The sequence below is a fragment of the Arachis hypogaea genome, chromosome 12, assembly GCF_003086295.3.
Source record: "Arachis hypogaea cultivar Tifrunner chromosome 12, arahy.Tifrunner.gnm2.J5K5, whole genome shotgun sequence".
NCBI classification, from domain to species: domain Eukaryota; kingdom Viridiplantae; phylum Streptophyta; class Magnoliopsida; order Fabales; family Fabaceae; genus Arachis; species Arachis hypogaea.
In genome coordinates, this window is record NC_092047.1 from 113,063,770 (window position 1) to 113,091,241 (window position 27,472).

Here is a 27,472-nt window from a genome sequence, read left to right on the forward strand (position 1 = left end):
GATTAAGGTAAGATCGTAAGATCTCGTTCATCAAGATATAGAAGGTTGAAGGAGCATTAGCTAAGACAAAAGGATCTCTAACTACTCATACGATCCATACCTTGTGACATACATGGTCTTAGACTTTATCAATATTATCAATTCTCACTTGGTGATATCCTGGCCTCAAATCCAACTTTGAGAACTAGTTGGCTCCACCAAGTTGATCAAACAAATCAACTATCAAAGGAATAAGGCATTTGTTCTTGACGGTTACCTTGTTATAAATGCTCGATATTTGATGCATAGTTTTCACGAACCATTATGCTTCCTTTGAAACAAGACTGGTGTGCTATAAAGTACCTTCGATGGACGGATGAACGACCTAGCATCTAGTAGATCCTTGAGTTATTCTTCAACTCCTCACGTTTTAGGGCGCCATCTTGTATGGTACAGAGGAAGGAGGTTTTACTTCTGACTCCAATTCAATCTTATGATCCATTTTTCTCCTATGTAGTAGTTGTTTTGAAAACTCAGAGAAATCACATCCTTATTTTCTTCAATGATTTTCTTGATTTTGGGAAAAACATCTTCTCCTTCGAACGTTGATTCTGCTTGTAATAAATCCAAGTATGCCATCTCTCCCTTCTTGAACATCTTTTTGAGTTGCATAGCAAAAAGTATCGGTGGCTCCCTATTTTTAGAGATTGTAAGGACCATGCATATAGACCCCTTTTTTTTATGATGCATACGATGACTATCTTAAAATCATTCATGGATACTATTGAAAAATCTATAAGATCCTTTCAAAAATATAGTCATTTCAACCATTTTTGCTACTCCTTTAACAGGTTTATCCGTGGTATTCACAGGTTTAAACCAACCTTTTTTCGGTATTTTTCAACCCAAACATCTTTGCTTCATCAGACGTAATGAAGTTATGTGTAACACCAGTGTTAATCATAGATATGACAGGTTTCTCATTTATAAAAGCCTTGACAAAGCTTTTATTTCTATAGGGCATACCTCCTTGCGCTACACAACATTCATGAGTTGGACAAATCTAATATATTTGGTCATCTGTGATTGAACCTCTCATTCTTAAAGTGATAGATTCTAAAGTTCCTAACTTGAGACAATCTTTCATTTGATGTGGTCCTTTACATACGAAACATCCTTCTTCGGACACGAAAATTTTCTTCTTTTTTTTGTACTCTTTTTTTGAAGAATACTTTCCTTCTTTCTTAGTTGAGAAACTCTTTACTTTGTCTCCCCCATCTTTAGTAGAATTAGACTTGGAGGAAGACTTGAATTTAGAGTCTCCTCGATGATACTTGGTGAGTGATTCGGCCTCCATAATGGCCTCATCGACATCCTTAATATTTCTTCTTTGTAATGCTTTCTTCCCAAAGTTAGAACCCATCAATAAAGAAAAACAATGCATTCTCTTATGCTAAGTTAGGAATTTGAAGCATGAGAGTAGTGAACTCCTTTAAGTAGTCACTAATCGTACTCTTATACTTTAACCTCCTCAATTTATTCCTTGCTTTATAGACCACATTATCAGGAAAGAATTATCTCTTTAACTCTCTTTTAAATTTTTTCATGTGGTTATGTTGTAGGTACCCTTCTCTACATCCACTTACTTCCTCCACTACCATAAAGTAAATGTTTGGTTAGAATTTTTCCTGTTCAAACCAAACTTGAGTTCCCTCAAATAGCTTCAAAAGGTTCTCAAGGTTTTCTTCTATTTGGAGCATGTTTTCTTTAAAAACATCTGATTCTCCCAACACATGAGCTTCGAGAGCCTCCTGTCATGTTCTATCATTTGAAAGTGCACATCCATAAATGATAGAATATTCTTAAACAAAAAAAAAATTCTCTTTTCTAAAAAGATAGAGTACTTATCTCTAGGCTTACTTAAAGAATGAACCTTCTTACTTTTTCATTGAGAAGGAATAATATTTTTTTTAAGTCTTAACATGGTCTATGATCACACAAAATTCCATATCCATGAACTACTTATACTTCCTCTTGAACTTTGCTTTGATGCCAAATTGTCTCGATTTTAGACACACTCTAACGCTAACGTGCCGACACTTGGACTCACTCAATGTTAATCTCTTGAGCTAACCCTCAATATTTAACAAAAAAGTTAAGAACACAAGAAAACACAATAAAAATAAAAGTTGGTAAAAAGAACACTTTACTATCATAAGTGCTTGTTACAAATACCTTATACACTCAAACACTAACTTTCATCCTTATTTATAGTCATTTATATTCTCAATGGATAGTTAGAATTAAGTCTAATCAATAGTCCAAGTCAAGTATTCAAAACATTTATTACAGATATCTAACCCACTACATTTTTATAAACTTTTTAAAATTATTTTAAACTACTAGTTATATTTTTATATATACCTACACTATTTTAGAATGCTCTATAATTTTTTAGAATCTTCTAAAAAAAATTTTGGTCTTCTGAAACCTTTTGAATCATTCTAGAACCTTTTAAAATTATCTAAAATATTCTCAAGTATTTTAAAATATTACATAAACACAATTAAATATAATATTTTAAAATTTATCGTGATATATTTCTGTCAAAAATAAAACTATTAAACAATTAATTATTTTTGTCAAAATTTTATGTCTTTTGATATTTTTGTTTGGTCATTTTTAGATTTCGAAATTATTTTTATTCTCACTTAAATCTTTTAAATATAATTTTAGTAGTTCACTTTTTAAGAAATAGTTATTTGGACAAAAAGCTTATGACAGTGATTTGTGATACTTTGACTTTATCCAACATAGTTAGCTTCTTCTTATTTATAATAATTATTCCATGTATAATTTCTGATCAGATAAGTTCTTGATTCCGATCCATAATATCTATTTTTTGGTTTTAGTCTTTATATATCTTTTAATTCAATAAGCTTTAAAAATCAGGGGCGGAGTTTAGTGCGGTTGAGGGGGGGGGGGGGGGGGGAATGGTCTCCTCTAAATTAATAAATTTCACTTATGAAGTCCTTTCTTTTTATAGTTTGGGCCCTTCTTAATTTTATATTTTGTCCTATGTACTTTTTAGTTTTTATGTTGGTCTCTTTCTAAAAAAGATTCTAACTCCGCCCTCGTTAAAAATGGTCTATTTTATTAGTTTCATTATATTAATTAGTCTAATTTATTTCTTTACAGAAATATTTGATAATCAAAATAAAATAAACAAAAATAATCAATGTAACACTCTCACTACTAGAAAGTCACGCTTCCGGTTACGCTACTCTGATAGCAAGAAGTATTATGACTATTTTATATACTTAATATTAAAATAGGAGCCTTTGACTCAACACCGTATCGCTGATTTCTTTGAAAACCGGAAATAAAAACTTTATCTTAAAAAAAACAAACACATAGATTCAAATACAAGACTTCTTACATAATATCTTATAATATAATATATATAAAACATACAACCCATATCCCTCTTATAAAATTGTAATAACAAAGACGAGGGAAGAGAATAATCTAATTAATTCAACAACATATAAACCAAACACAGTATAACTCCTCTTAATGTTTCTTCTTCCGGTTCCTGAAAAGGTAAAGCTGTAGGGGGGGTGAGAACCTAACCACACGGTCTCACCACGCAGTTTCAAAGTTGTCACAAGAAGATATTTAATAAGAAAACTGTTTTCAATCTCAGTGATTATTATTGCCTTATAAATCTTTTAAAAACCAATAATTAAACGTTCAAAACTTTTTCAAAGAAACAATGTTTAATCTTTCAGAAATCCGAAACCTTTCCTTTCTTAAAAGAAAATCTCAATCAGAAACCAACCACACAATCAACAACACAATCATTAATTCAGCACCAAAGTTCATTCTCAAATGTAGCACGTCAGGACAAACACAGGCAAGACAGACAAGAAAAGCACAAGTAAGTAGCAATTACAGCAAATAGTTCAAGTAGCAGCTAAGAACAGTTTAGCAATTAGGCAAACCCAAACAAGTTCAAACCCAAACAAAGCATACAGATGCATATGATGCATGCCTGTCCTATGGCTGATGAGGCTCATCTGTCGGTTATCCAGCCAACCCGACAAGTCTTAATTGTCCTTAGACTGTCCCCCGTCGCGCATCCCCATGAGTCTATGCATAGATTTTACATTCATACATAATTCAAATCACTCACTGGGGCTATCCATACCCGAGAATTTATACGTGCCTGATCACCCTTACGACGTAGGGTCAACAGAGTATCGAGATCCAACCTGAAACACGTGGTGGCAAGCCACGGTTCTTTACCCAGGAAACTCGTATCTCAGATAAACGTGCGGAAGCCACATATGTTTATTCATAATCATTCATCCATCATCATTTCCGCATTTCATTAACAATTCATATCAAACCAATCATTATTCAAGCCATAAGTCACTTTTTATTTCTCAAATCTCTTCAAACTCATAATTCAACTTTCCTCAAAATCAATTCCTTTTCAAATCTTAGTCGCTTAATATAACATTTTACAAAACTTCCAAGAGACTTTCAATCATCACCTTAAAACAGAACTTTCTTTGCTAAGATACAAGATTTTAGGGAAGAATAACCTGCCTCACTTCTTAAACTCTTTAGAAATTCTCGGAATTATAATTACCCAAACTAAAATCATTTAGAATGGAGACTTAAAACCAAAACCAAGGCATGTAGGCCAAAAGTTCCGAACCAGTTTCAAAACCAACATTATTTAAGTCCAAAAACCCAATTTCTTTTTGATGGTTTCAGTGGCTAAGAGAAAGGGGGGGTTTGAATCTTAGCCCCCTTTTTTATGTTGCTGACACTTGCTGAATACAGAGGAGGCTTTTCTGTTTTAGCTCGTCTCTGGACACGAGACTTTTGTTTTTGCTCGTCACTTGCCACGAGACTTTTTGTTTTGTCTCGTCACTTGGCACGAAACATTTTAGTTTTTGCTCCTGTGCAGTAGAAAACAGAAATGAAGTAGGAGAGAAGAAATATTGCACCCAGATATATCCTGGTTCAGCTGCTAAGTGCAGTGCAGCCTACATCCAGTCTCCATCACAACCATGATGGAATTTCACTATAATCAATCTGATTACAACTTGTAAAGTGCTAACCCAACTTACAAGGGGATTCCCACAGAATCATGAAACACAACATAGATGAACAAAGGAACTCTAAGACATCTATGGCTTTTTCTTTTAATTTTGTACTCTCTGCCTTTTTCCGCTCTATGGCTTTTTCATTACAAACCTCACTGTTTGCCTTTTACCATGAGACTCAAGACATGACAAAATTAAACAGAAAATTACAAAACAGAAAATATTGAAGGAGAAGAGAAAACTGTTAGCTCAGGTAGCTCTGAGAACACTGTGCCTTGCACTCTCAAATTTTCTCCTTGCTTCAAACAGTGGTTGTTCCCCCTTTTTAAAGAAGAGGAAAGCCTCCACACTTGAAGCCAAAACCGAACCAACTTCTTTCTCCTTCAACAAAACCGGTTCGGCCACAAAGAGAGAGAAGAGATAACCATGCATTAACCAACATGCAATTACCTCTAGTCCTTTCTTGATCACCACCCTTCATCAATCCGAGCTCTCCATCCTTGGCTTGCTCTCCAAGATGGAATTCTGGCCCTTGATGCTTCATGATGATGATGACTTCATCTGCTTCAATCTCTGCCTTCAACCATCACTTCGCCACTCTAGCTACTCCCTGTGGTGGTTGAGCAGAATCAAAGACAAGTCATGCTTCAAGAATCTCCCTTGCTGGCCGAGATCTTCTTCTTCCTTTTTGAGCATGCAAAGCTCAAGATAACCTCACCAAATCTAACCACATTTGGTAAGTATCTTAGCCACAGCTCATTTTTATTTTAGTATGTTTTCTTGCCATCATTGTGATGGTCTTTAGGCTTTCTTTCTCTTCCTTTCGGTAGCTCATTTTTGCTTCCATGGCTACCAATGTTTCCTGTGTAATAACCGAAGAGAAGAAAGAGATGAGAGAGAGAAGACAAAGTGGAACTAAAAGCATGTAGTGAGTTTGAATAAAGTAAAATAATGCTGAATTAATTCCTACTCCCCTTTCTTTCTTGGTGGCGTGAAGCAATAATGACCCATCAAATCAATTATAATCTCTCTCATGTTTCCAATGCATATATTAATTATTCTCAATAAATTTTGAGTTCCATCACAAGTTAGGAGAAGAGATCCGTTGAGGGCATAAGGCAAATTGCAACATTTGCTTTCCTGATGGATTTATTTTCAGATCATGCATTGGATCTTTCATCAAAGTTGGGCTTGGTTTCAACCATATTTATTTTTGGCGCATTAATAACATTTGCTTTCTTGATAAAATTTGGAGCAAGCATAAAGCAAATGGAAAGCATGTAACACTCTTGGGCTTAGAGCAATTAAAATCATTTGGGCCCAAGTAACATTAAATCAGCCACATTCATTTTTTGTTATTAAAACCAAGGCTCAGTGTAAATTGGGCTAGCACAATAAATTTGTTTTCGGCCCAATATAAAATCTGCACAACAAAATTATTAATTAGGCAAATGCAAATTAAGATCAAATTAATAATTTTGTAATTAAACATTTTAATAATGTTTGTTCATCATCAAAATTAAACGAGAGTTTTCCAAACTCATCAATCTCCCCCTTGATGACAAACATTATTAAAATTGAAATGGGAAAAATATTAGAGATTGAGTAAAGAATACTCCCTTTGATTTGAATTTCTCCCCCTTTCAAAATGTCACAATGCTCCCCCTTGATATATGCTTATGTTACCAAGGGAAACACTTAACCTGTAACATTTTAAATCAAGCTTCAAGTAACAATGTTATTTAGCATGTTTTATGATGCTAAATGCTTGATTTATGAGCAGTTTTAATTGATAATCAAAACTCATTTGATATCATAAACTGATTTACTGCTCAACCATTTTCATACAAACAAAAATTTATCCAAATATTTCCAAACATTTCTTGTTAGTATATCAGAGCAAAACAAAATGATGTGAAAAATATTTGAAGTACACATGATCAAAACAAGGCAGTTTTTAATACAATGCACAATTTAAAGGAACTGCCAAAAAAAAAGTTTTCAATCCAACAAATTTATCAATGATGAATCAACAGCCAAGCATCAAAATCAAACATCATCATGAACCAAATGTAGTTCAAGCAATATAGTGAATGCAATAACGCATGCATTCTTTGAACAAGGGTGATCATAAATTTTCAATTTTAAAAATTTCAACCCCTATTCCCCTGTTTTTCCAGCCCCTGTTTTGTTCCAATTTCAATTTTGGAACTTAAATTTCCTCCCCCTTTTGTCATCATGGGGGCACCTGCACAAAACAGAATCAAACATAGCAAAATATTCAAAGCAAAGTAGCAAGAGTATATCACAATATCCTAGAGAGTATCCTAGAGCAGTGAGTATCAAGTCATGCTCATACAAAAAAAAAAAAAGATTGAGCCTAGTGGAGCCAATATCAAACAGAGTAAAGAAACAGTCACAAATCATCAGAAAAATTAAGTTGTTCTTCAGCATCTCCGACACTATCATCTCCCAGATCTTCTTTAAAATGTTCCATCATTAGATTGACCCTGTCTTTGCAATTTTTCCAAGCTTTCTCATTGTCAAAGGCTTGCTTACGGGTTTCTTTGGCTGACCGATACATCAAATCTGCCATGTTCGAAAATTCTCCCAAAATCTGTTTGATGGACTTGATTGTTTTGGAAGATTCTGGTCTGCCTTCATGGTCACTATCCGATGCAGCAGTTTGTCGCCCTTTGGTTTCCTTAGTTGCTCCTGCTCCTCTAATTGAAGACACCTTGTTTTCTACAGCCTCATTCAATAAATCAACTTTAAAGTACTCAAATATTCTAGTTAGAAACATACCATAAGGCAGGTTAGCCTTTCTGGTGCTTCTAACAGAATCCCACATATGTCTAATCATAATATAACCGAAGGATATAGGAGTAGAGGTAACCAAAGCAAATAAGATGAGACAGTCAGAAAATGTTACTCGGTTGTGTGAGCCGCTTTGGGGAGTCAGAATATGTGTGATGATGCGGTGAAGCAGAGAATTGACCGGTCCTAGAGCTTTATGTGTTGGTATGGTGCCATGCAATCCAGAAAGGTTCTCGCAAATGTGCTTGAGAACAGTCTTGTATGGAACGCCAACTTGTGTGTCCCATTTTTCCACCATGTATGCTCGTGGTCCTTCATCCTTGAAGCCCAGGGCCTCTCCAATAGTCTCAGCATCAAGGGCTATTTGAACCCTTTTGACATAGGAATGAAGGGTGCCGTCAATGAGTCGCATATTGGCATAAAACTCTCGAACAAGACCAGGGTAGACTGGTTTCTGGATGAGAAGCAAAGGTTTCCAGTTGAGTAGTTCAAACAGAGGAGAGACGTTGATGCCTTTGTTGGTGAGATTTTCAAGGATAACAAGATAAGTTGTGCACAGATGACGCTTCTCCATAACCTCCTTATGAAACTCAAAAGAGGTGCAAGAGTTAAATCTGCTTGGATCAAAGTGGGAGTGAGTCTTGCCATATTTGTCTCTGAATTCCATGGATTCCAAGTTTGGAGGTTCAGTAGTGTCATTGAGTGCAAACCCCTGATTCTTCTGGGAGCTTTTTCCAGGAGTAGTCCGCTTCGGTGATGAGGGTGGAGGTGATGGAATGGGAGAAGTATAAGATTCTTGCTCTTCTTCCTCTTGGGGATCCTTGTTCTTCCTGTTTCGTCCTCTTCCGGAACTCTTTTGGGCCACTACCTTTCTTCTCATGGTTTCAGTTTGTTTGGTTGGAGGTGAGGGAGAGGATGAGGAAGTAGAATGTATGTGGATATGAGTGTGCGTTTGGGGTGTTGATGGTTTTTGAGAAAGAAGAATTCTTTCACTCTTTCTTGGCGCGGTTTTCTTTTTCATGGTAATGGGGAATGAAATATGAAAGGGTGGTGGTGATAACCGAATTGAGAGAGGGAGAGAGACAAGGTGGGTGAACGCATTTAATGGGGTTTGGAAAGAGAATATGGAGAGTAATGACCATTGGTGGACGGTTAATGACCATAATGGGTGGTTATTATCCAAAAAATGATTTCCCTTTTAACTTTTGAAATCCAAAACTGAAAAGTTGTTGCCTTAAATCAAGGGATTAGATGGATATAGGGATTTGATTTGACAATAACCACTTCCAAGGAGATTTGATGACACAAGAGGAAGATTCTTATTTGTAGAAAGATAACTACCATAACTGTTAAGGTGGGGTCAAGGAATTTTGGTGGGGCCCATAAAATTTTGAATTCTGCGCTGCCTCCCCCTTGACCACAGCTCTTCCATCATGCCATGATTTTTATCTCGTCCAAACCTACGAGCAAAAACTGAACAGAGTCACAAATTCACAGATTTTCAATAAAACTTAAATCAAACATTCCCAAACTTTTTCTCAAGGTACAGAATCTGTCTTCACAGAGAGGTTTTGTAAAAATATCAGCAATTTGGTCTTCAGATTTTACAAATTGAATATCAATAGTACCCTTTTACACATGTTCTCTAATGAAATGATATTTAATTTCAATGTGCTTTGTTCTTGAGTGCAAAACAGGATTTTTTGAAATATTTATGGCACTCATATTATCACAAAATAGGGGTATACTATTGATTTTTAATTTGTAATCTTCCAATTGTGTTTTTAACCAAATTAATTGAGTGCAACATGCAGATGCGGAAATGTATTCTGCTTCAGCTGTGGATAAAGCCACTGTGGCTTGTTTCTTGCTTGACCACATATTGAGTGAGCTTCCAAGGAAGCAACACATGCCAGACGTGCTTCTTCTATCCACTCTATCTCCCGCATAATCTGCATCACAAAACCCTACTTCACAAAATTCATCAGATTTAGGATACCACAAGCCATAATCACAAGTTCCCTTAATGTATCTAATGATGCGTTTAACAGCCGTAAGATGGGATTCTTTTGGGTGAGATTGAAATCTTGAACATACACCCACACTTTGAACAATATCCGGTCTAGAGGAGGTAAGGTACATGAGTGAACCTATCATTCCTCTATACTTTGTTTCATCCACATCTTGACCATCATCATCCTTTTCAAGTTTTGTGTTGGGATGCATTGGTGTACCCATTGCTTTGGAGTTTTCTAGGCCAAACTTTTTAATAAGTTCTTTTGCATATTTTCCTTGGTAAATAAAAGTACCACTAGGAGTTTGTTTAATTTGGAGGCCAAGAAAGAAAGTAAGCTCTCCCATTAAACTCATTTCAAACTCACTAGTCATGAGTTTTCCAAACTCTTCACACAAGGAAATGTTGGCCGAACCAAATACAATATCATCAACATAAACTTGAACAAGAAGTATATCATCATTAGATGCTTTAATAAATAAAGTAGTGTCGGTGGTACCCCTTTGAAATTTATTTTCCAACAAGAAGGCACTAAGCCTTTCATACCAAGCTCTTGGAGCTTGTCTAAGACCATAAAGAGCCTTAGTTAATTTGAAAACATGATTTGGAAACTCTTTATGTTCAAAACCGGGGGGTTGAGCCACATACACTTCTCTATCAATAAAACCATTAAGGAAAGCACATTTAACATCCATTTGAAACATTTTGAAACCTTTATGGGCGGCATAGGCAAGAAGCAAACGAATTGCTTCCATTCTAGCTACCGGAGCAAAAGACTCATCAAAATCTATACCTTCTTCTTGATCGTAACCTTGGGCCACTAATCTAGCCTTGTTACGAACAACTTGTCCATCCTCACCAAGTTTATTTTTAAAAACCCACTTAGTACCCGTTACCTTCATATCATCCGAATAAGGTACTAATGTCCAAACCTTATTCTTGTCAAATTGAGCTAGCTCCTCTTCCATGGCCTTGACCCATGATGGATCTTCAAGAGCTTGTTTGACATTGTTGGGCTCCATTTGTGACAAGAAAGCAAAGTTGCTAGGTTCGGTTTGCCTTTTGGTGGAGGATCTTGTTGTTACGCCATGAGAAGGATCACCAATGATGAAATCATGAGGGTAACCTCTCATAGACTTCCATTCTCTAGGCTTTCGGACATGCGTAGAGCTTTGATGAACTTCTGGTGGTCTCACTGTTTCAGTTGCTCGTGCCTGTTCAGGAGACAAAATGGAAGTGTCTCCTCCAATCTGACGAGACAGAACAGGGCTGACAGATTCTTCATTCTGGACAGATTTGGGAATTTCTTTGCTTGTTCCATCTTCACAATCTGAATCAATATCCTTCACAATACTGGGAATTAAGTTAGAATCACAAAAAGTAACATGTATGGATTCCTCTATTGTCCTATGCTCCTTGAGATAAATTCTATAGGCCTTGCTTGTGGTGGAATATCCAACAAACATTCCTTCATATGATTTTGGATCAAATTTTCCAAGGTTTTCCTTATTATTAAGTACAAAACATTTGCATCCAAAAATATGAAAGTACTTAAGATTTGGAGGGGTTCCTTTCCATAGCTCATAAGGTGTTTTCTTTAACCATTTTCTAATGATTGTTCTATTCAAAATATAACATGCTGTGTTCACAGCTTCAGCCCATAAGAATTTAGGAATTTCACTTTCACATAACATAGCCCTAGTCATTTCTTGAAGGCTTCTATTCCTTCTTTCAACCACCCCATTTTGTTGGGGGGTTCTAGGACATGAAAAGTTATGAGAAATCCCTAAGTCATCACAGAATTTTTCAAAATCTTGATTTTCAAATTCTCTTCCATGATCACTTCTTAAATGGGCAATTTTCAAATCCTTTTCATTTTGAATTTTCTTACAAAGGGTGGAAAAAGCATGAAAAGCATCATTTTTATGAGCAAGGAAAAGTACCCAACCAAATCTAGAGTAATCATCTACCACCACAAGACCATAATGTTTACCTCCTAAACTTTGAGTTCTAGTAGGACCAAAAAGATCAATATGTAACATTTCCAATGGCCTTTTGGTTGAGATTCCATCTTTTGATTTAAAAGAGGATTTTACTTGTTTGCCTAATTGACAAGCGTCACAAGTGAGATCCTTATCAAACTTGATGTTTGGGATTCCTCTAACCAAATTTCTTTTGACTAGCTTAGAAATTTGATACATGCTAGCATGTCCCAACTTTCTATGCCAAAGCCATTTTTCAGATTCAAAAGATGTGAAGCATGTTACATTTTGTTCCTTTAAATCCTCAAGAGTTAATCCATACACATTGTTGCATCTTTTAGCTTCAAGAAGAACATTCCCAGTTTTTTCACACACAACTAAACAAACAGATTTCTTAAAGATAACTTCAAAACCCAAATCACAAAGTTGACTAACACTAAACAAATTATGTTTCAAGCCATGTACAAGGAGAACATCATTTATACAAGAAGAAAAGTTTTTACCAACTTTCCCAACAGCCACAATTTTTCCTTTTGCATCATCACCGAAAGTGACAAGTCCTCCATCATAGTCATCAAGCTTTATGAAGAAGGTTGCCTTTCCGGTCATATGCCTAGAGCATCCGCTGTCCATATACCACACATTTTCCTTCCTTTTGGATGCTAGGCACACCTACAAAACAATGCTTAAGTAACCTTAGGTATCCAAATCTTTTTGGATCCTTTTACGTTAAACCATCTTCTATGTCCTAAACCATTGTAATCAAAAACAATTTTATAAACTTTGTCACCAACCATTCTTTCACCGAAAAAGCATTGAATGGGAAAGTGTCCATTCCGATTGCATAGTCTACAAAACCTTGGAGTTGCCTTTTTGTTAAAGTAGGTGGGATCTTGAAATCTTGTGTCATTAGAAGATGAAGCAATATTTTCAAAATGTGAATTTTCAGATTTATGAAACCCCAACCCAGCCTTATCATAAAGAGGTTTTTGACTAGCCAAGATGTGATTTAAACTTTCAGAACTTTGTGTAAATTTGGCCAAGTCTTCCTCAAGTCTTTTAACCTTTTTAAGCAACTCTTCATTCTGTTTAAAACAGTCCACATATGCAAGAACACAATGGTTACTGTCACAGCTCCTAACTTGGGCTCTTAACTACTTATTTTCTTCAACAAGATCACAAGCAGTTTCGGCCTCTCTCACTTTTTCTTTTAGAAAACTGTTTTCGGCCTTAAGAATGGTAATTTGCTGTTCAAGTTCTTGATTTTCCAGCAGAAAACATCTTATTTTTTCTGAAAGGTGGTCTATCATAAGATGGAGATCTTCAGTGTTAGGGTTATGAAAGACTACCTGATCTATGTGGTCTGCCATGAGACATGTTTGTGACTTGGTCTCGGTTTCTTCATCATCATCATCAGAGTCATTCTCCAAGTCTTCCCATGTGGCCATCAGTCCTTTCTTCTTTCCTCTTTTCGGCTTTTCCTCCTTTTTCAGCTTAGGACAATCAGATTTGAAATGCCCCATTTCCTTGCAATTATAGCAAGTTACCTTGCTAAGGTCTTTCTTTATTCTCCTTGTGCTGCTGCCTTTGCCTCTGAGCTTAGCCATTTTCCTGAATTTTTTTGCAAATAAAACAAACTCATTTTCAAAAGAGTTATCACTGGATTCATCATCCAGAGGGTTAGTCACAGAAGAAAATGCAATTCCTTTCTTTTTTGTATCCTTTTTCAAATAGGTATTTTCAAAAGCAAGAAGATTTCCTCTCAAATCATCAAGTGTCATGGAGTCTAGGCTACTGCTCTCAGAAATAATTAAAGCTTTAGTTTCCCACTCTTTTGTGAGATATCTCAACACTCTTCTCACTAGCACAGAATCAGAATGTGTAATTCCCAAAGCATCTAAGCCAACAATGATAGCATTGAACCGTTCGAACAGTTCATCAATGGACTCTCCTTCCTTCATTGCAAACATTTCATATTCTCTATTTAGTATATCTGTCCGAGTCTTCTTGACAATGGTGGTTCCTTCATGGGTGATTTGCAATTTGTCCCAGATTTCCTTTGCCGTTGTGCATCTTGATACCCGTCGGTACTCCTCGAAGCTGATAGCACAATTGAGCAGATTTATTGCCTTGGCATTTAACTCCACCTTCTTCCTATCTTCCTCAGTCCATCTTGCTTCTGGTTTGAGAGAAACAACTCCTTCTGCACTTGTGATAGTTGGAATTTGAGGCCCTTCGAGAATAATCTTCCAAAGTCTGTAATCCACTGCTTGTACGAATATCTTCATCCTCTCCTTCCAATAGGTATAATTTTTCCCATTGAAAAGAGGGGGTCTGTTGCTTGATTGACCTTCAGTTAGATTATAAGACACCACATTTGCGCCACTGTTTTCCGCCATAGTGATCTTTACTCCAAGCTGCAAAGCTTGATCTCTTTGAGACCAAGCTCTGATACCAATTGATGGTTTCAGTAGCTAAGAGAAAGGGGGGTTTGAATCTTAGCCCCCTTTTTTATGTTGCTGACACTTGCTGAATACAGAGGAGGCTTTTCTGTTTTAGCTCGTCTCTGGACACGAGACTTTTGTTTTTGCTCGTCACTTGCCACGAGACTTTTTGTTTTGTCTCGTCACTTGGCACGAGACATTTTAGTTTTTGCTCCTGTGCAGTAGAAAATAGAAATGAAGTAGGAGAGAAGAAATATTGCACCCAGATATATCCTGGTTCAGCTGCTAAGTGCAGTGCAGCCTACATCCAGTCTCCATCACAACCATGATGGAATTTCACTATAATCAATCTGATTACAACTTGTAAAGTGCTAACCCAACTTACAAGGGGATTCCCACAGAATCATGAAACACAACATAGATGAACAAAAGAACTCTAAGACATCTATGGCTTTTTCTTTTAATTTTGCACTCTCTGCCTTTTTCTGCTCTATGGCTTTTTCATTACAAACCTCACTGTTTTCCTTTTACCATGAGACTCAAGACATGACAAAATTAAATAGAAAATTACAAAACAGAAAACATTGAAGGAGAAGAGAAAACTGTTAGCTCAGGTAGCTCTGAGAACACTGTGCCTTGCACTCTCAAATTTTCTCCTTGCTTCAAACAGTGGTTGTTCCCCCTTTTTAAAGAAGAGGAAAGCCTCCACACTTGAAGCCAAAACCGAACCAACTTCTTCCTCCTTCAACAAAACCGGTTCGGCCACAAAGAGAGAGAAGAGATAACCATGCATTAACCAATATGCAATTACCTCTAGTCCTTTCTTGATCATCACCCTTCATCAATCCGAGCTCTCCATCCTTGGCTTGCTCTCCAAGATGGAATTCTGGCCCTTGATGCTTCATGATGATGATGACTTCATCTGCTTCAATCTCTGCCTTCAACCATCACTTCGCCACTCTAGCTACTCCCTGTGGTGGTTGAGCAGAATCAAAGACAAGTCATGCTTCAAGAATCTCCCTTGCTGGCCGAGATCTTCTTCTTTCTTTTTGAGCATGCAAAGCTCAAGATAACCTCACCAAATCTAACCACATTTGGTAAGTATCTTAGCCACAGCTCATTTTTATTTTAGTATGTTTTCTTGCCATCATTGTGATGGTCTTTAGGCTTTCTTTCTCTTCCTTTCGGTAGCTCATTTTTGCTTCCATGGCTACCAATGTTTCCTGTGTAATAACCGAAGAGAAGAAAGAGATGAGAGAGAGAAGACAAAGTGGAACTAAAAGCATGTAGTGAGTTTGAATAAAGTAAAACAATGCTGAATTAATTCCTACTCCCCTTTCTTTCTTGGTGGCGTGAAGCAATAATGACCCATCAAATCAATTATAATCTCTCTCATGTTTCCAATGCATATATTAATTATTCTCAATAAATTTTGAGTTCCATCACAAGTTAGGAGAAGAGATCCGTTGAGGGCATAAGGCAAATTGCAACATTTGCTTTCCTGATGGATTTATTTTCGGATCATGCATTGGATCTTTCATCAAAGTTGGGCTTGGTTTCAACCATATTTATTTTGGCCCATTAATAACATTTACTTTCTTGATAAAATTTGGAGCAAGCATAAAGCAAATGGAAAGCATGTAACACTCTTGGGCTTAGAGCAATTAAAATCATTTGGGCCTAAGTAACATTAAATCAGCCACATTCATTTTTTGTTATTAAAACCAAGGCTCAGTGTAAATTGGGCTAGCACAATAAATTTGTTTTCGGCCCAATATAAAATCTGCACAACAAAATTATTAATTAGGCAAATGCAAATTAAGATCAAATTAATAATTTTGTAATTAAACATTTTAATAATGTTTGTTCATCATCAAAATTAAACGAGAGTTTTCCAAACTCATCACTTTTCATTCTTAAATCAGAAACTTTCCCAAAGGCTCGGATTTGTTTAGTTAAAATTTAAAGAATACTTCAAAAGCAATTCGGAATTAAGTAATCAAAGGTCAATTTCCTTTAAAATCTGCTAAAACTCCTCCAAAGGTACTTCTTTGACCAAACCGCAAAACATAGGTCCCTCATGTTTAAATCAAACTTAAAACATAAGCTTTCCTTAAAATATTAAACTTGAATCACCTGTTTCTTAATAAATCAAGAACCAAACAATAGAACCTCTCGAATCCAATCCTTTTCTAAATCATATTTTAGAACAAAATCTTGAATTTCATAAAATTTCGACAGCATCTCCCCTAAAACTTGGACTATGCCACCCGTTTCGGGTCCCAACCAAAACAGTATACAACCCCCTTCCACGGTTCAAAACCAAATCAGTTTAAAATCAGACTAATTCCAAAATTCATATCCTTCTCATAATTCAAGAAATCAAATCCAAACTCAATCCATTTACAATGAACCAAACCTGTTTTTCAAAATTGTAATGAAATATTTCAGCAACCAACCATATAACCAAATCAAACAACAATCCAATCCAACCACACATACGTTAATCACAAAACAGCTCAGCAATACATAAGGCTTGTACAATTACCAAAAGTACATTTATCACATTAATATCCATTTATAACAACTCCAAATCATAAAATTAAGTTCTTTGAAAAAACCCCTACCTCGATAAGCAATACCATAACCCAACGCATCACAGAAAAATCCTTTCTCTCGACCCACGGTCAGCGGAAGCTGCAATCTCAGCTCAAACCATTCTAGCAACAACCATAGCAACATTCATGCAACCCAACTCGAACTGAAATAGCAAAACAAAGCAGCCGAAAACTCTGAGCACGACATGCAAACACTGATACTCAACCTTATGACAGAGACAACGTCGCAACACCTCAGCATAAGATAACAGAACAGCAACAAAAAAGCTTTTCGAAATGAAACGCTTACCAAGCCAGAGGATTCAGCGGCGGTCTTCGGCGGCGGAGGCAAGGCACGATGACACCTTGATCCTCCTCCTTCCACGCGACCAAGACAACGGCTGTAGCAACATGCAGTGACTATAGTATTCCCAGAATTCAAAAAGGACAAAATCTAATAACAAGACCCTTACCGGTAGTGGATCCCGGCGACGCAACAGCATTCTCCAGTGGCAGAAGCGGCTGTCCGGATGGGGATGATGACGGCTGAGGTCCGGTGCTGGTGACGGGAAAAGCTTTGCCTCCTTCCTCTGTTCGCGGTTCAACCAGTGGCAGCGATGCGAAGAGATGGCGACGACGGGACAGGCGGCGACGAGCTTGGATGGCGGCGATGACTTCCCGGCAGTGACTGGGCGCGGTGGTTTCCAGGCCCGCAACCTTCTCTCACTCGCGAGCCCTCTCTCCTCACGGCTCTGTTCTCAACGGTGACTTGGCATGGTGGCGGCGCGACTATTGGTGGCGACGGCGTAGGTGACGCGACGGTGGCGGTGCAGATAGCTCCTTCTCCCCTAGCGCTCTCCCTCTCTCGAGTCTCCCTCTCCTCTCGCAACCCTCACCCTCGGATCTCCCTCTCTTCCTCCCCCTTTCTTTCTTCTTTTCTTTCTTCTTTTCTTTCTTTCTTCCTGTTTCATTTTCTTTCTTTCCTGGTGTTTCACGGTGTGTGTTGAGATTGAGAAAGTATAGGGAGCCAATGGCCTAAGTGTACAATGTGCACAATGGAGGTTTAGAAAATATTAGAGATATGATCATTAGTGTTACATTGTCCTGTCAAGTTACGCTTTTAGGATGAGTGGTTTCATGACGTGGTATTAGAGTTCTAGATTCGGAAGGTCAAAAGTTCGAACCTTGGTGAACCCTAAAATCAGCTTTTTATAACATGAGATGTTTATTATCTCTGGTATTCGGATGGTTATTCTGGATAGTATGGGTGATGTTCATTATATTCATAAACCAAAGATTTAGCCAATTGTACACATTGTACGCTTAGGTCATTGGTTCCCTAACACTACCCGTTAGGATTATTTGGGTGTGTAGGTGTTTTGTGTGTGTGTGTCCGTGTGGGGTGTGGGGTGTGGGAGTGGTAGAGGTGAGTGGGTTAGGGTTTAAGTTAATGAGGGTAAATTAGGATTTGTGTTGTATAATGAAATTGGGGATTTTAGGAATTAAGATAAGATGGTAGTTTTTAATAAAAATAAAAGTATAGAGTAATAATCCAAATTCGAATTTTTTTTTGGTGACTAATCCAAATTTGAATTAAATATATAATAATCAGCTTTGAATACTATTTTATTATCAACTTGAATTCTATTTTCGAATAAATACTAATTCAATGAAGATTTGATGATAATTAGATTAATTCTCCTTTATTTATAAAATAAGATTAAAAATCTAAATATTTAAAATTAAGGCATATAAAATATTCACTATTTTTAATTATAAAAACTCTAAATAATAAATAAGAATTCACTCAATTTATATATAAAAATTTCTAAAAGTATAATTTTAAATAATATAATAAATCATAAATAAATCAATAACTTTTTAAAATTTGGGTCTTACAATCAAAATTTATTTTATCTAATATTCATTAATTATTACAATAATTAATAAATATTAAATAAAATATATTTTAATTTTTTTTATCTTTTTAATATTATCGTACTCCGTAATACTAACGTAGTAAATTAAATTTTAATATGTTAATTTATCATCCTAGTTTTTAGCCTTAACATTTAAAGAAACAAACTAGTATCAAGGACTAAATTAAGTATATTTTAAAATTTACTTTATTAAATCAATTTTATTATAAGAATGAAAAATGTTATTTGTAAGACTTTAAAATTTATTTAAACTCATCGTTTTTAAAGTTATAAATTTTCTGTTCTAAAATATCTAGCTATTATTAATTGCTTCTCTATTTTTAATTTTTTTTACCCTTAGTAATAATGTAATTTTAAGAAAAATAATTAAATTGTATTTTTTATGAGGATAATTCTATCTGCTCGTATAAACTTTTTCCATTACCAAAATTATTATTATTATTATTATTATTTGGTTTTTCATTATATGTGAAATTTTATTGCGGAACAATTATTGTGAACTAAAAGGAATACAATTCAAGGATATTTGTGTCGATTACTAGCTAATTAAAGATTTTCCACCAAGATATATGATAGCTGAGTTTAAACTTTAGTCGTTATTTCAAAATAACGTATTAATATATCTATATAAACATCTAAACAAGGATACTAAAAGAACATGAACAATTAGGTGCTCTTTGAGTATCAAGTGACACGGTTACATTTACAAACAATAAAAAAAAAATGTTATTTTAGAAAGGATTTAAATTAGTATCTTAAAAGTGATTATCTTAGTGGTTCAGTCTCTCCTTGTAGGATATTTAGATGAAAAATATTTAAAAAATAATAACATATTTACCTACAGTAATTTAAAATGATTTTATTTTGTATTTATTGATTAATATAAAAATAATTAAATAATATTAGATATAATAAATAAAATAGCTTTAGGTCATTATCTTCTACCATTATCATTTAGATAACAAACTAACTTTTCGTTAATTAATATTAATCAATTTTAACATTGAGAATGCATAATTAATTAAGGATTTATAATTTAAGATATAAAATTTAAGAATTTTAAAAACATAAGCCAATATTAGGAACAACAAAAAAAGAGTTAATAGTCAATTTCGTCCTTGAAAGATATTTCGATCTCCATTTTTGTCTTTAAAAGTCAAAATTAATCAAAATCGTCCTCCAAAAATACCTTACCTGATCACATTCGTCCTTCTGTGATCTCCCTAGCTGAATTGGCAAATGTCTGCTGATGTGGGCCGTTAATTGCCAAGGTGACAGAAAACAAAAACGACGTCATTTCGGTAGAAAGCGCTACTAGGGTTGAAACGTCGCCATTTTGTCTTCAGAGGAGAGATTCAAACGTTGCAATTCGTTACCCCTGTGTCATATTAACCATTGCTCTGTCTTCCACCATGGCAGCACCTTCACCTTCACCTTCTCCTTCTTCTCCTTCAATATGCCCCATCGACTTCAGCTATGTTAAGAGAGTTCCATGGAACCCTTCAGCATGTGAGAATTTCCACTCTTTATCATCAAACTTGAGCAACTGTTGCACCTCGCTCTTATCTCTAATCGGAATAGGGTTCGCGCAGTACCTTAAAGCAACTACAAATTTCAACCTCCCAAACCTTGAAACCTCAACCTCATGCGTCCATGATTTCCAGTCTCAGCTCAATTTCTTGTCTCTCCAAAACAACCTCGTTGACTTGAGCTTTGACCCTCACCAGTTCATCATGTCCCGAAATGTCTGCACAGGAATTGAAACCTTAAAAGATTGGGACAAGAAGCTTGGTCAAATCACGCCTCTTGATACTAGTTGCAAACAAGACCTCACTGATCTTTCGCTATGTGATGTGTGTCTTACTGCGGGGTTTCAGGTGCAGCATAAACTTGTCTCTATTGATGGTAATGCTTTTCACTCTGAAAATTGTTTCAAATTTACTATTCTATATGCTGCTGCGTTTGTTAATCAGTATGGACCTGAAAGCAATGGTGCCATGAGTTGCATCTTTGGTATGTCACTTTACCCACAGGGTGGTGGTTCTGGTGAAAAAATTCACCAGGGTTTGGTTTTTGGGTTAACTAGTGCTGGTGTTGCTTTGTTAGTTATGTCTTGTTTGTTAGGGGTTTATGTTTGGTATGATAGGAAGGTTAGGAGGAAGAAGCTTAATGATGATGAATTTGATTTTGATCCTGAGGAACAAGGGTCTAGGCGTAGGTTGAGGCCGAATATGGGGTCTATTTGGTTCAAGATTGATGAGCTTGAGAAGGCCACTGATAATTTCTCAACCAAGAATTTCATTGGCAGGGGTGGATTTGGGCTTGTTTACAAGGGGGTTTTGTCCGATGGTTCAGTCGTTGCAGTTAAGAGGATCTTGGAATCTGATTTTCAAGGGGATATGGAGTTTTGTAATGAGGTGGAGATTATTAGCAACCTAAAGTACCGGAATCTGGTGCCTCTTTGAGGCTGTTGTGTAGTGGATGATGATGATGAAAAATTTAATGACAGGGGAAGCCAGAGGTTTTTGGTTTATGATTACATGCCGAATGGAAACCTTGAAGACCATCTGTTTCTGGTGAGTGAGCAGCAAAAGTTGAAGAAATCGCTGGCAAACTGAAAGTGATAAACCGCCACCACAACCACCATTTCATATCTCCATCCAATCAGCCAACCAGGGATTACGGCTCTTACTTACCTCTACTTCCACCGAAAGTGTTCACGGCGATGTATTTATCGTTCAAATTGGGATTAGGGTTTATCCACTCCAGGGACTAATTTGACGTCTTAAACAAGAGTTATCTTGTCATCAACAACATGCTACAGCCTGGCGTTTGCCACCTTGGCAGTTAACGGCCCACGTCAGCGAACGTTTGCCAACTCAGCTAGGGAGATGACGGAAGGACAAACGTGATTAGGTAAGGTATCTTTGGAGGACGATTTTGATAATTTTGACTTTCGGGGACGAAAATGGAGATCGAGGTATCTTTCAGGGACAAAATTGACTATTAACTCAACAAAAAAAAAGTGGGGATTCCCTGACATTTCTCTATTCGTTAATATCCGTCTCCATGTTGTCACGTATTTTAATTTCTGTATTCTTTCTTGATATTAGTTTGATTCCATATGTTATTCAACAGAATGGATATATATTTTTAGAAAATCAAGAAGAATGGCGGACCTTCCGGTTAAACCAGTAGAGAAAGTTATTGAGATAGTATTGGAAGCGAGTATTCGGCAACTTGATTATATAATCAATTACAAAGACCATGAAGAAGAGTTAAAAGAACTCATTAAGACTCTTGAAAGTAATAAGAAAACGGTAGATGAGCAAGTTCAAGTTGCAAAAGACAATGCAGAAGAAATCACGCGAGCCGCTCAAGATTGGCTCAAGAGGGTGGAGAGAAAGATGGAAGAAAGTAAGGAGTTTCACGATGACAAAATCCTTGAATCCAAGACAAGTTGCTTTAGCGAGGGGTGCTCTAGTGGAGCTATCCCTTTCTTGTGGAACAGGCGTCAACTTGGCAGAAAAGCAAAGAAGATATTGGACATGCTTATTAGCTCCTCACGCGTACGCATAGGACCAGTCGCGTACGCATCACCAAAAATCCATGCCACGCGTATGCGTGGGCCACGCGTACGCGTGGGAGTACGTTCTTTAAAAAAAAAAACAGATTCAGTAGCAAAGCTACAGAATTGTAACAAAAACCAGTTTTGAGTTCAAATCTTCCAACATGCATAACTTCTTTGATTTAAAATATTTTTCACCCGTTCTTTGAATGGCATAAACATCACGAACCCAATTTTCATTTCAAAACAAGTTAGAAGCAATTGAGGGTCCGAAAGCTAAACTTACAAAACCTCTTCCTCATTCAAAACAATTCCCATGTTACCAACACAATAACCTGCACATGCTAGCACCAAAAAGTCCTTCTTCCTCAACACCATAACCACCATGAAAATCACACTTCACACCAACAATAATTACATATACACATGCCAAATCCACCAACTAATGCAAACCATAGTTCATAAATTACATACTTGTGTCCTCAAATTAATGATTAACAATTTATCAATCCTTCAACTAATCAGCACCACATCAATTCATATTTAACAACAAGATACTAAACCACAATATACACATACGTTCCAACTTATCCTACGGTCATCTAGCCTAAGTTTTCGCAAAACATTATATATTAAATGCAAGAAACCTAAACCATACATTGGCCGATTCCCACGTAGCGACCAAAGCAATTCTCCCAACATAAACACAGCTCCAAAGCTCAACAAAATTCTAATGCCCAGCCTCCACCAAAATTCCAACGTCCACAATTTAAAGCTCAAATTATTTATTCACAACTTAATACAAATTCATAACACATATATACCCAATTTAATACTCAAAACATAAATTCAGTAAAATTAAGATGGAATTATGGTATCTCCACCTTACCCAAGCTTCACATTAGCAAGAGTAAACGTTTTTCTCAAGTTAATTGGATCCTAAAACATCAAAGAGTAAAGAAATTCCCCACTTAATTTTCCAAAAATTAGGGAAGAAGAGGTTGAGGGTGAATAAGCGGGTTACCTATGAAATTGTTCTGATAGAAACGTAGAACTCGATACAATAATCGTGTGGCCACAAACAGTGCAGCGATCGGAGCTCGGATGGAGGAGTTACAGCATTTTGAATTTTTGCCATAAGCGTTGGGGTTTCTTCCTTCTTATCCCCTTTTATGGCTTTCAGCGTTTTTTGCTGAAATGGGGAAAGAAAGAACCGTGCTTACTTAAATGTGCTCGGCCGGTTGGGTTCACGAGTTCGGTTTGAATCCGGTTCAATTAGTTCGGCCCGTTTGATCTAATTTTGGACTGATTTTTTTGAAATTAGTGTCAAAATTCTCGTTTCGATGAGCTCTATCCTAATTTAATATAATATTTACATTTTTAATTTTTTATTAGAAATTAATTTATTGGCTAATTATTTACTAATTTAACGGGGTTTACAGTTACATTCACAAACAATACAGAAAATGTTACTTTTGAAAAGGTTTAAATTAGTATCTTAAAAGTGATTATTTTAATAATCCAGTCTCTCCTTATAAAATATTTAAATAAAAAATATTAAAATATTTGTCTAAAGTAATTTAAAATTATTTTATTTCGTATTTATTGATTAATGTAAAAAAAATTAAATAATATTAGATATAATAAATATATATAATTATGCATATTACATGTGTAGAATTATAAATATTAAGTTAAATAAAATAGCTTTAGGTCATTATCTTCTACCATTATCATTTAGATATAGCAAACTAATTTTTAGTTAATCAACACTAATCAATTTTAACATTTAGAATTCATAATTAAGGATTTATGATTTAAGATATAAAATGTAAGAATTTTAAAAACATAGGGCAATGTTAGCAAAAAAATAAAAAATAAAAAAAGTTGATTTCCTGGCATTGCTTTATTCGTTAATATCTGTCTCCATGTTATCGCGTATTTTAATTTCTGTATTCTTTCTTCATGTTAGTTTGTTTCCATGTTATTCAACAGAATGGAGATATATTTTTAGAAAATCCAGAAGAATGGCGGACCTACCGTTTAAACCGTTAGAGAAAGTTATTGACAAAGTATTGGAAGCGAGTATTCGGCAACTTGATTATATAATCAATTACAAAGACCATGAAGAAGAGTTGAAAGAACTCATTAAGACTCTTGAAAGTAATAAGGAAACGGTAGATGGGAAAGTTAAAGCTGCTAAAGACAATGTAAACGAAATGACATCTACTGCTCGAGATTGGCTCGACAAGGTGGCAACGAAGCTGGAAGAAAGTAAGGAGTTTCACGATGACAAAATGCTTGAATCCAAGACAAGTTGCTTTAGCGGGGGGTGCTCTAGCGGGGCTCTGCCTTTCTTGTGGCACAGGCGTCAACTTGGCAGGAAAGCAAAGAAGATATTGGCACCGGCAATCAAAGAGCTAAATCAGGAAGCACCCAACATTCTTGCAAATATTTCACTTCCACCAGCTGTAACGTTTGCGGATATCAATCCACTTGATGGTGACTATCTTGAATTCGAATCAAGGAAGGGTATCATTGAGAAAATCCTGGAGCAACTAAAAGATTCCACGGTGAGAATGGTTGGACTGCATGGGCCTAGTGGTGTGGGCAAGACCTCTCTCGTCAAACGAATTGCAAAGCAGGCTGGCGACAGCAAATTGTTTGATACGGTGGTCATGGCAATCGTGAAGAAAGATCCAGACCTTCTAAAGGTTCAGCAAGATATCGCTGACGGTTTAAGATTAACCTTTGGAAATATAGGTGAGAATGGGAGAGCAACACTTCTGAGGAAGAGGCTGAAACAGGAGAATACCTTTGTGATCTTAGATGACCTTTGGGATGAACTGGACTTGAATAAGATTGGGATTCCATTTGATGATGACGATGTCGTTTCAAGCCACGTGACTAGCAGCAAAAAGGAAGAGGAAGAGCAAACGGCAAGTGAAAATTCTCCTGGCAGTTCTGGCACCAGCAAGCGGGGATGCAAAATTTTGGTCACCTCAAGATATAAAGAAGTGTTGCTCGGTAAGATGAATGTTAAAGAAAAATTAATTTCCTCTGTCCCCAAGTTAGATGAAAAGGATACTCTGACATTGTTCAAGAAGGTGGTTGAAATGTCAAATGAAATTCCCAAGTTCAACCCAGAAACCCTTCATAATTATTGTGCTGGGTTACCAATGGCAGTTATTATAGTCGGAAGGTGGTTAATGAAGAAGAACAAGCTAGAGTGGGAAGGCGAACTAGAAAGACTCAAAAACCAACAAGGATCAAATGAGGTGCACAGGTACATGGAGAATTCTGTGAAGATGGGTTATGATCATCTAGAAAGCGAGGAGCTCAAGTCCATTTTCCTAGTGTGTGCTCAAATGTATCATCAGTCATTAATTGTTGACTTGGTGAAGTACTGTTATGGTTTGGGCATACTTAATGATGTCCATACACTGAGGGGCGCCCGTCAGAGCATATCCCAGTCAATCCAGATGCTAAAAAATTCAGGCTTGTTGGATAGTAGTACTTCCAACGATAATTTCAATATGCACGATATAGTTCGAGATGCTGCTCTATCTATAGCGTGCAAGAATCAAAATGTATTTACCCTGAGAAACAAAACACTGGATGTCTGGCCTCACAAGGAACAACTTGAGAGGTACTCTGCAATTTATCTACACAAGTGCCATATTGTGGATGGGCTCCCAGAACGTGTTAACTGTCCTCGTCTTACATTCTTTTATATTGACTGTGATGATTCAACTTTGAAAATACCTGATACATTTTTTGAAGGAATGGAAGAACTCAGAGTTTTAGTATTGTCCGGAATTCATTTGCAGAGTCTGCCGTCTTCAATCAAATGCTTACCAAACCTCAGAATGCTTTGCTTGGAGAAATGCACTCTTCGTGACTTGTCCGTTTTAAATCATTTGAGAAAGTTGAGGATTCTTAGCCTTTCAGGATCTAGAATTGAAGACTGGCCAACACATTTGGACGGCTTAAGCAAGTTACAGTTTCTAGATATTAGCAATTGTTTTATAAGCAGCTCCACTAGGTCTTTATCTTTATCGAGCTTCCCTAATTTGGAAGAATTGTATATAGAAAATAGCTTGACTAAAATGGAGGTGGAAGGACAGATAAATCACAGTCAAATTTCAGCTCTTTCTGAGTTGAAACATCTGCATCAGTTGAATACTTTAGATGCCTACATTCCTAGTGCTGAACTTTTGCCAGCAGACTTGTTCTTTGACGAGTTGAATGATTACAAAATTGTGATTGGAGACTTTGAGACAATTTCGATCGGAGATTTCAAGATGCCCAAAAAGTATGAAGCTTCAAGATCTTTGGCACTGCAGCTAGAACCTGGCTTGGATATTCACTCCCTCAAAGGAGTCAAATTGCTATTCAAAGGAGTGGTGAATTTCCTATTGGGAGAGCTACACGGGGTTCAAAATGTATTTTATGAGCTGAATCTGAATGGATTTCCAGATCTGAAACACTTTTCCATCGTAAATAACAATGACATTGAATACATTGTGAATTCAACGGAGTTGTCACAACCTCATGATGCTTTTCCCAGTTTAGAGTTCCTCAGCCTGTTCAACCTAAAGAACATAAAAAAGATATGTTGCAGTCCTATTACAAATTCCTCATTCTCTAGACTAAAGATAATCAAAGTGAAGATGTGCCCCCAATTGAAGAGCATATTCTTCTTTTACATTGTTGAATTTCTTACTAGTCTAGAAACAATTGATGTCTCTGAATGTGATTCTCTACAAGCAGTTATTAGTAAAGAAGAAGGATCCAACAAGGTTGTGCTTCATAAGTTATGCTCTTTGACATTACAGAAGTTACCATCATTTGTCAGTTTTTACAACAATGCAGACATGCCTTTGGAACCGGAATCTATGGAAAAGCAAGCAAGAATCAATGACGACATAGGAATTGTCCCAGCAGAGGATGAGCAGAGTTCCACAACTTCCTTTTCTCTTTTTGATGAAAATGTAAGTTCCTCAAGTTT

At 36.3% G+C, this 27,472-nt stretch overlaps 1 protein-coding gene and 1 pseudogene across 1 annotated transcript in view; both read left to right on the top strand.

Annotated features, from left to right (window-relative positions):
* Positions 1-27,472, top strand: part of LOC112728367 (uncharacterized) — a 50,997-nt gene that overhangs the window by 6,631 nt on the left and 16,894 nt on the right. Inside the window, exon 3 of the mRNA XM_025778458.3 lies at positions 24,457-27,455. Within this exon, the coding sequence (XP_025634243.2) occupies positions 24,489-27,455 (2,967 nt within the window). The 5' untranslated portion in view covers positions 24,457-24,488. The remainder of the gene's footprint in view (positions 1-24,456; positions 27,456-27,472) is intronic.
* Positions 20,184-21,528, top strand: LOC114924878 (probable receptor-like protein kinase At1g11050; annotated as a pseudogene).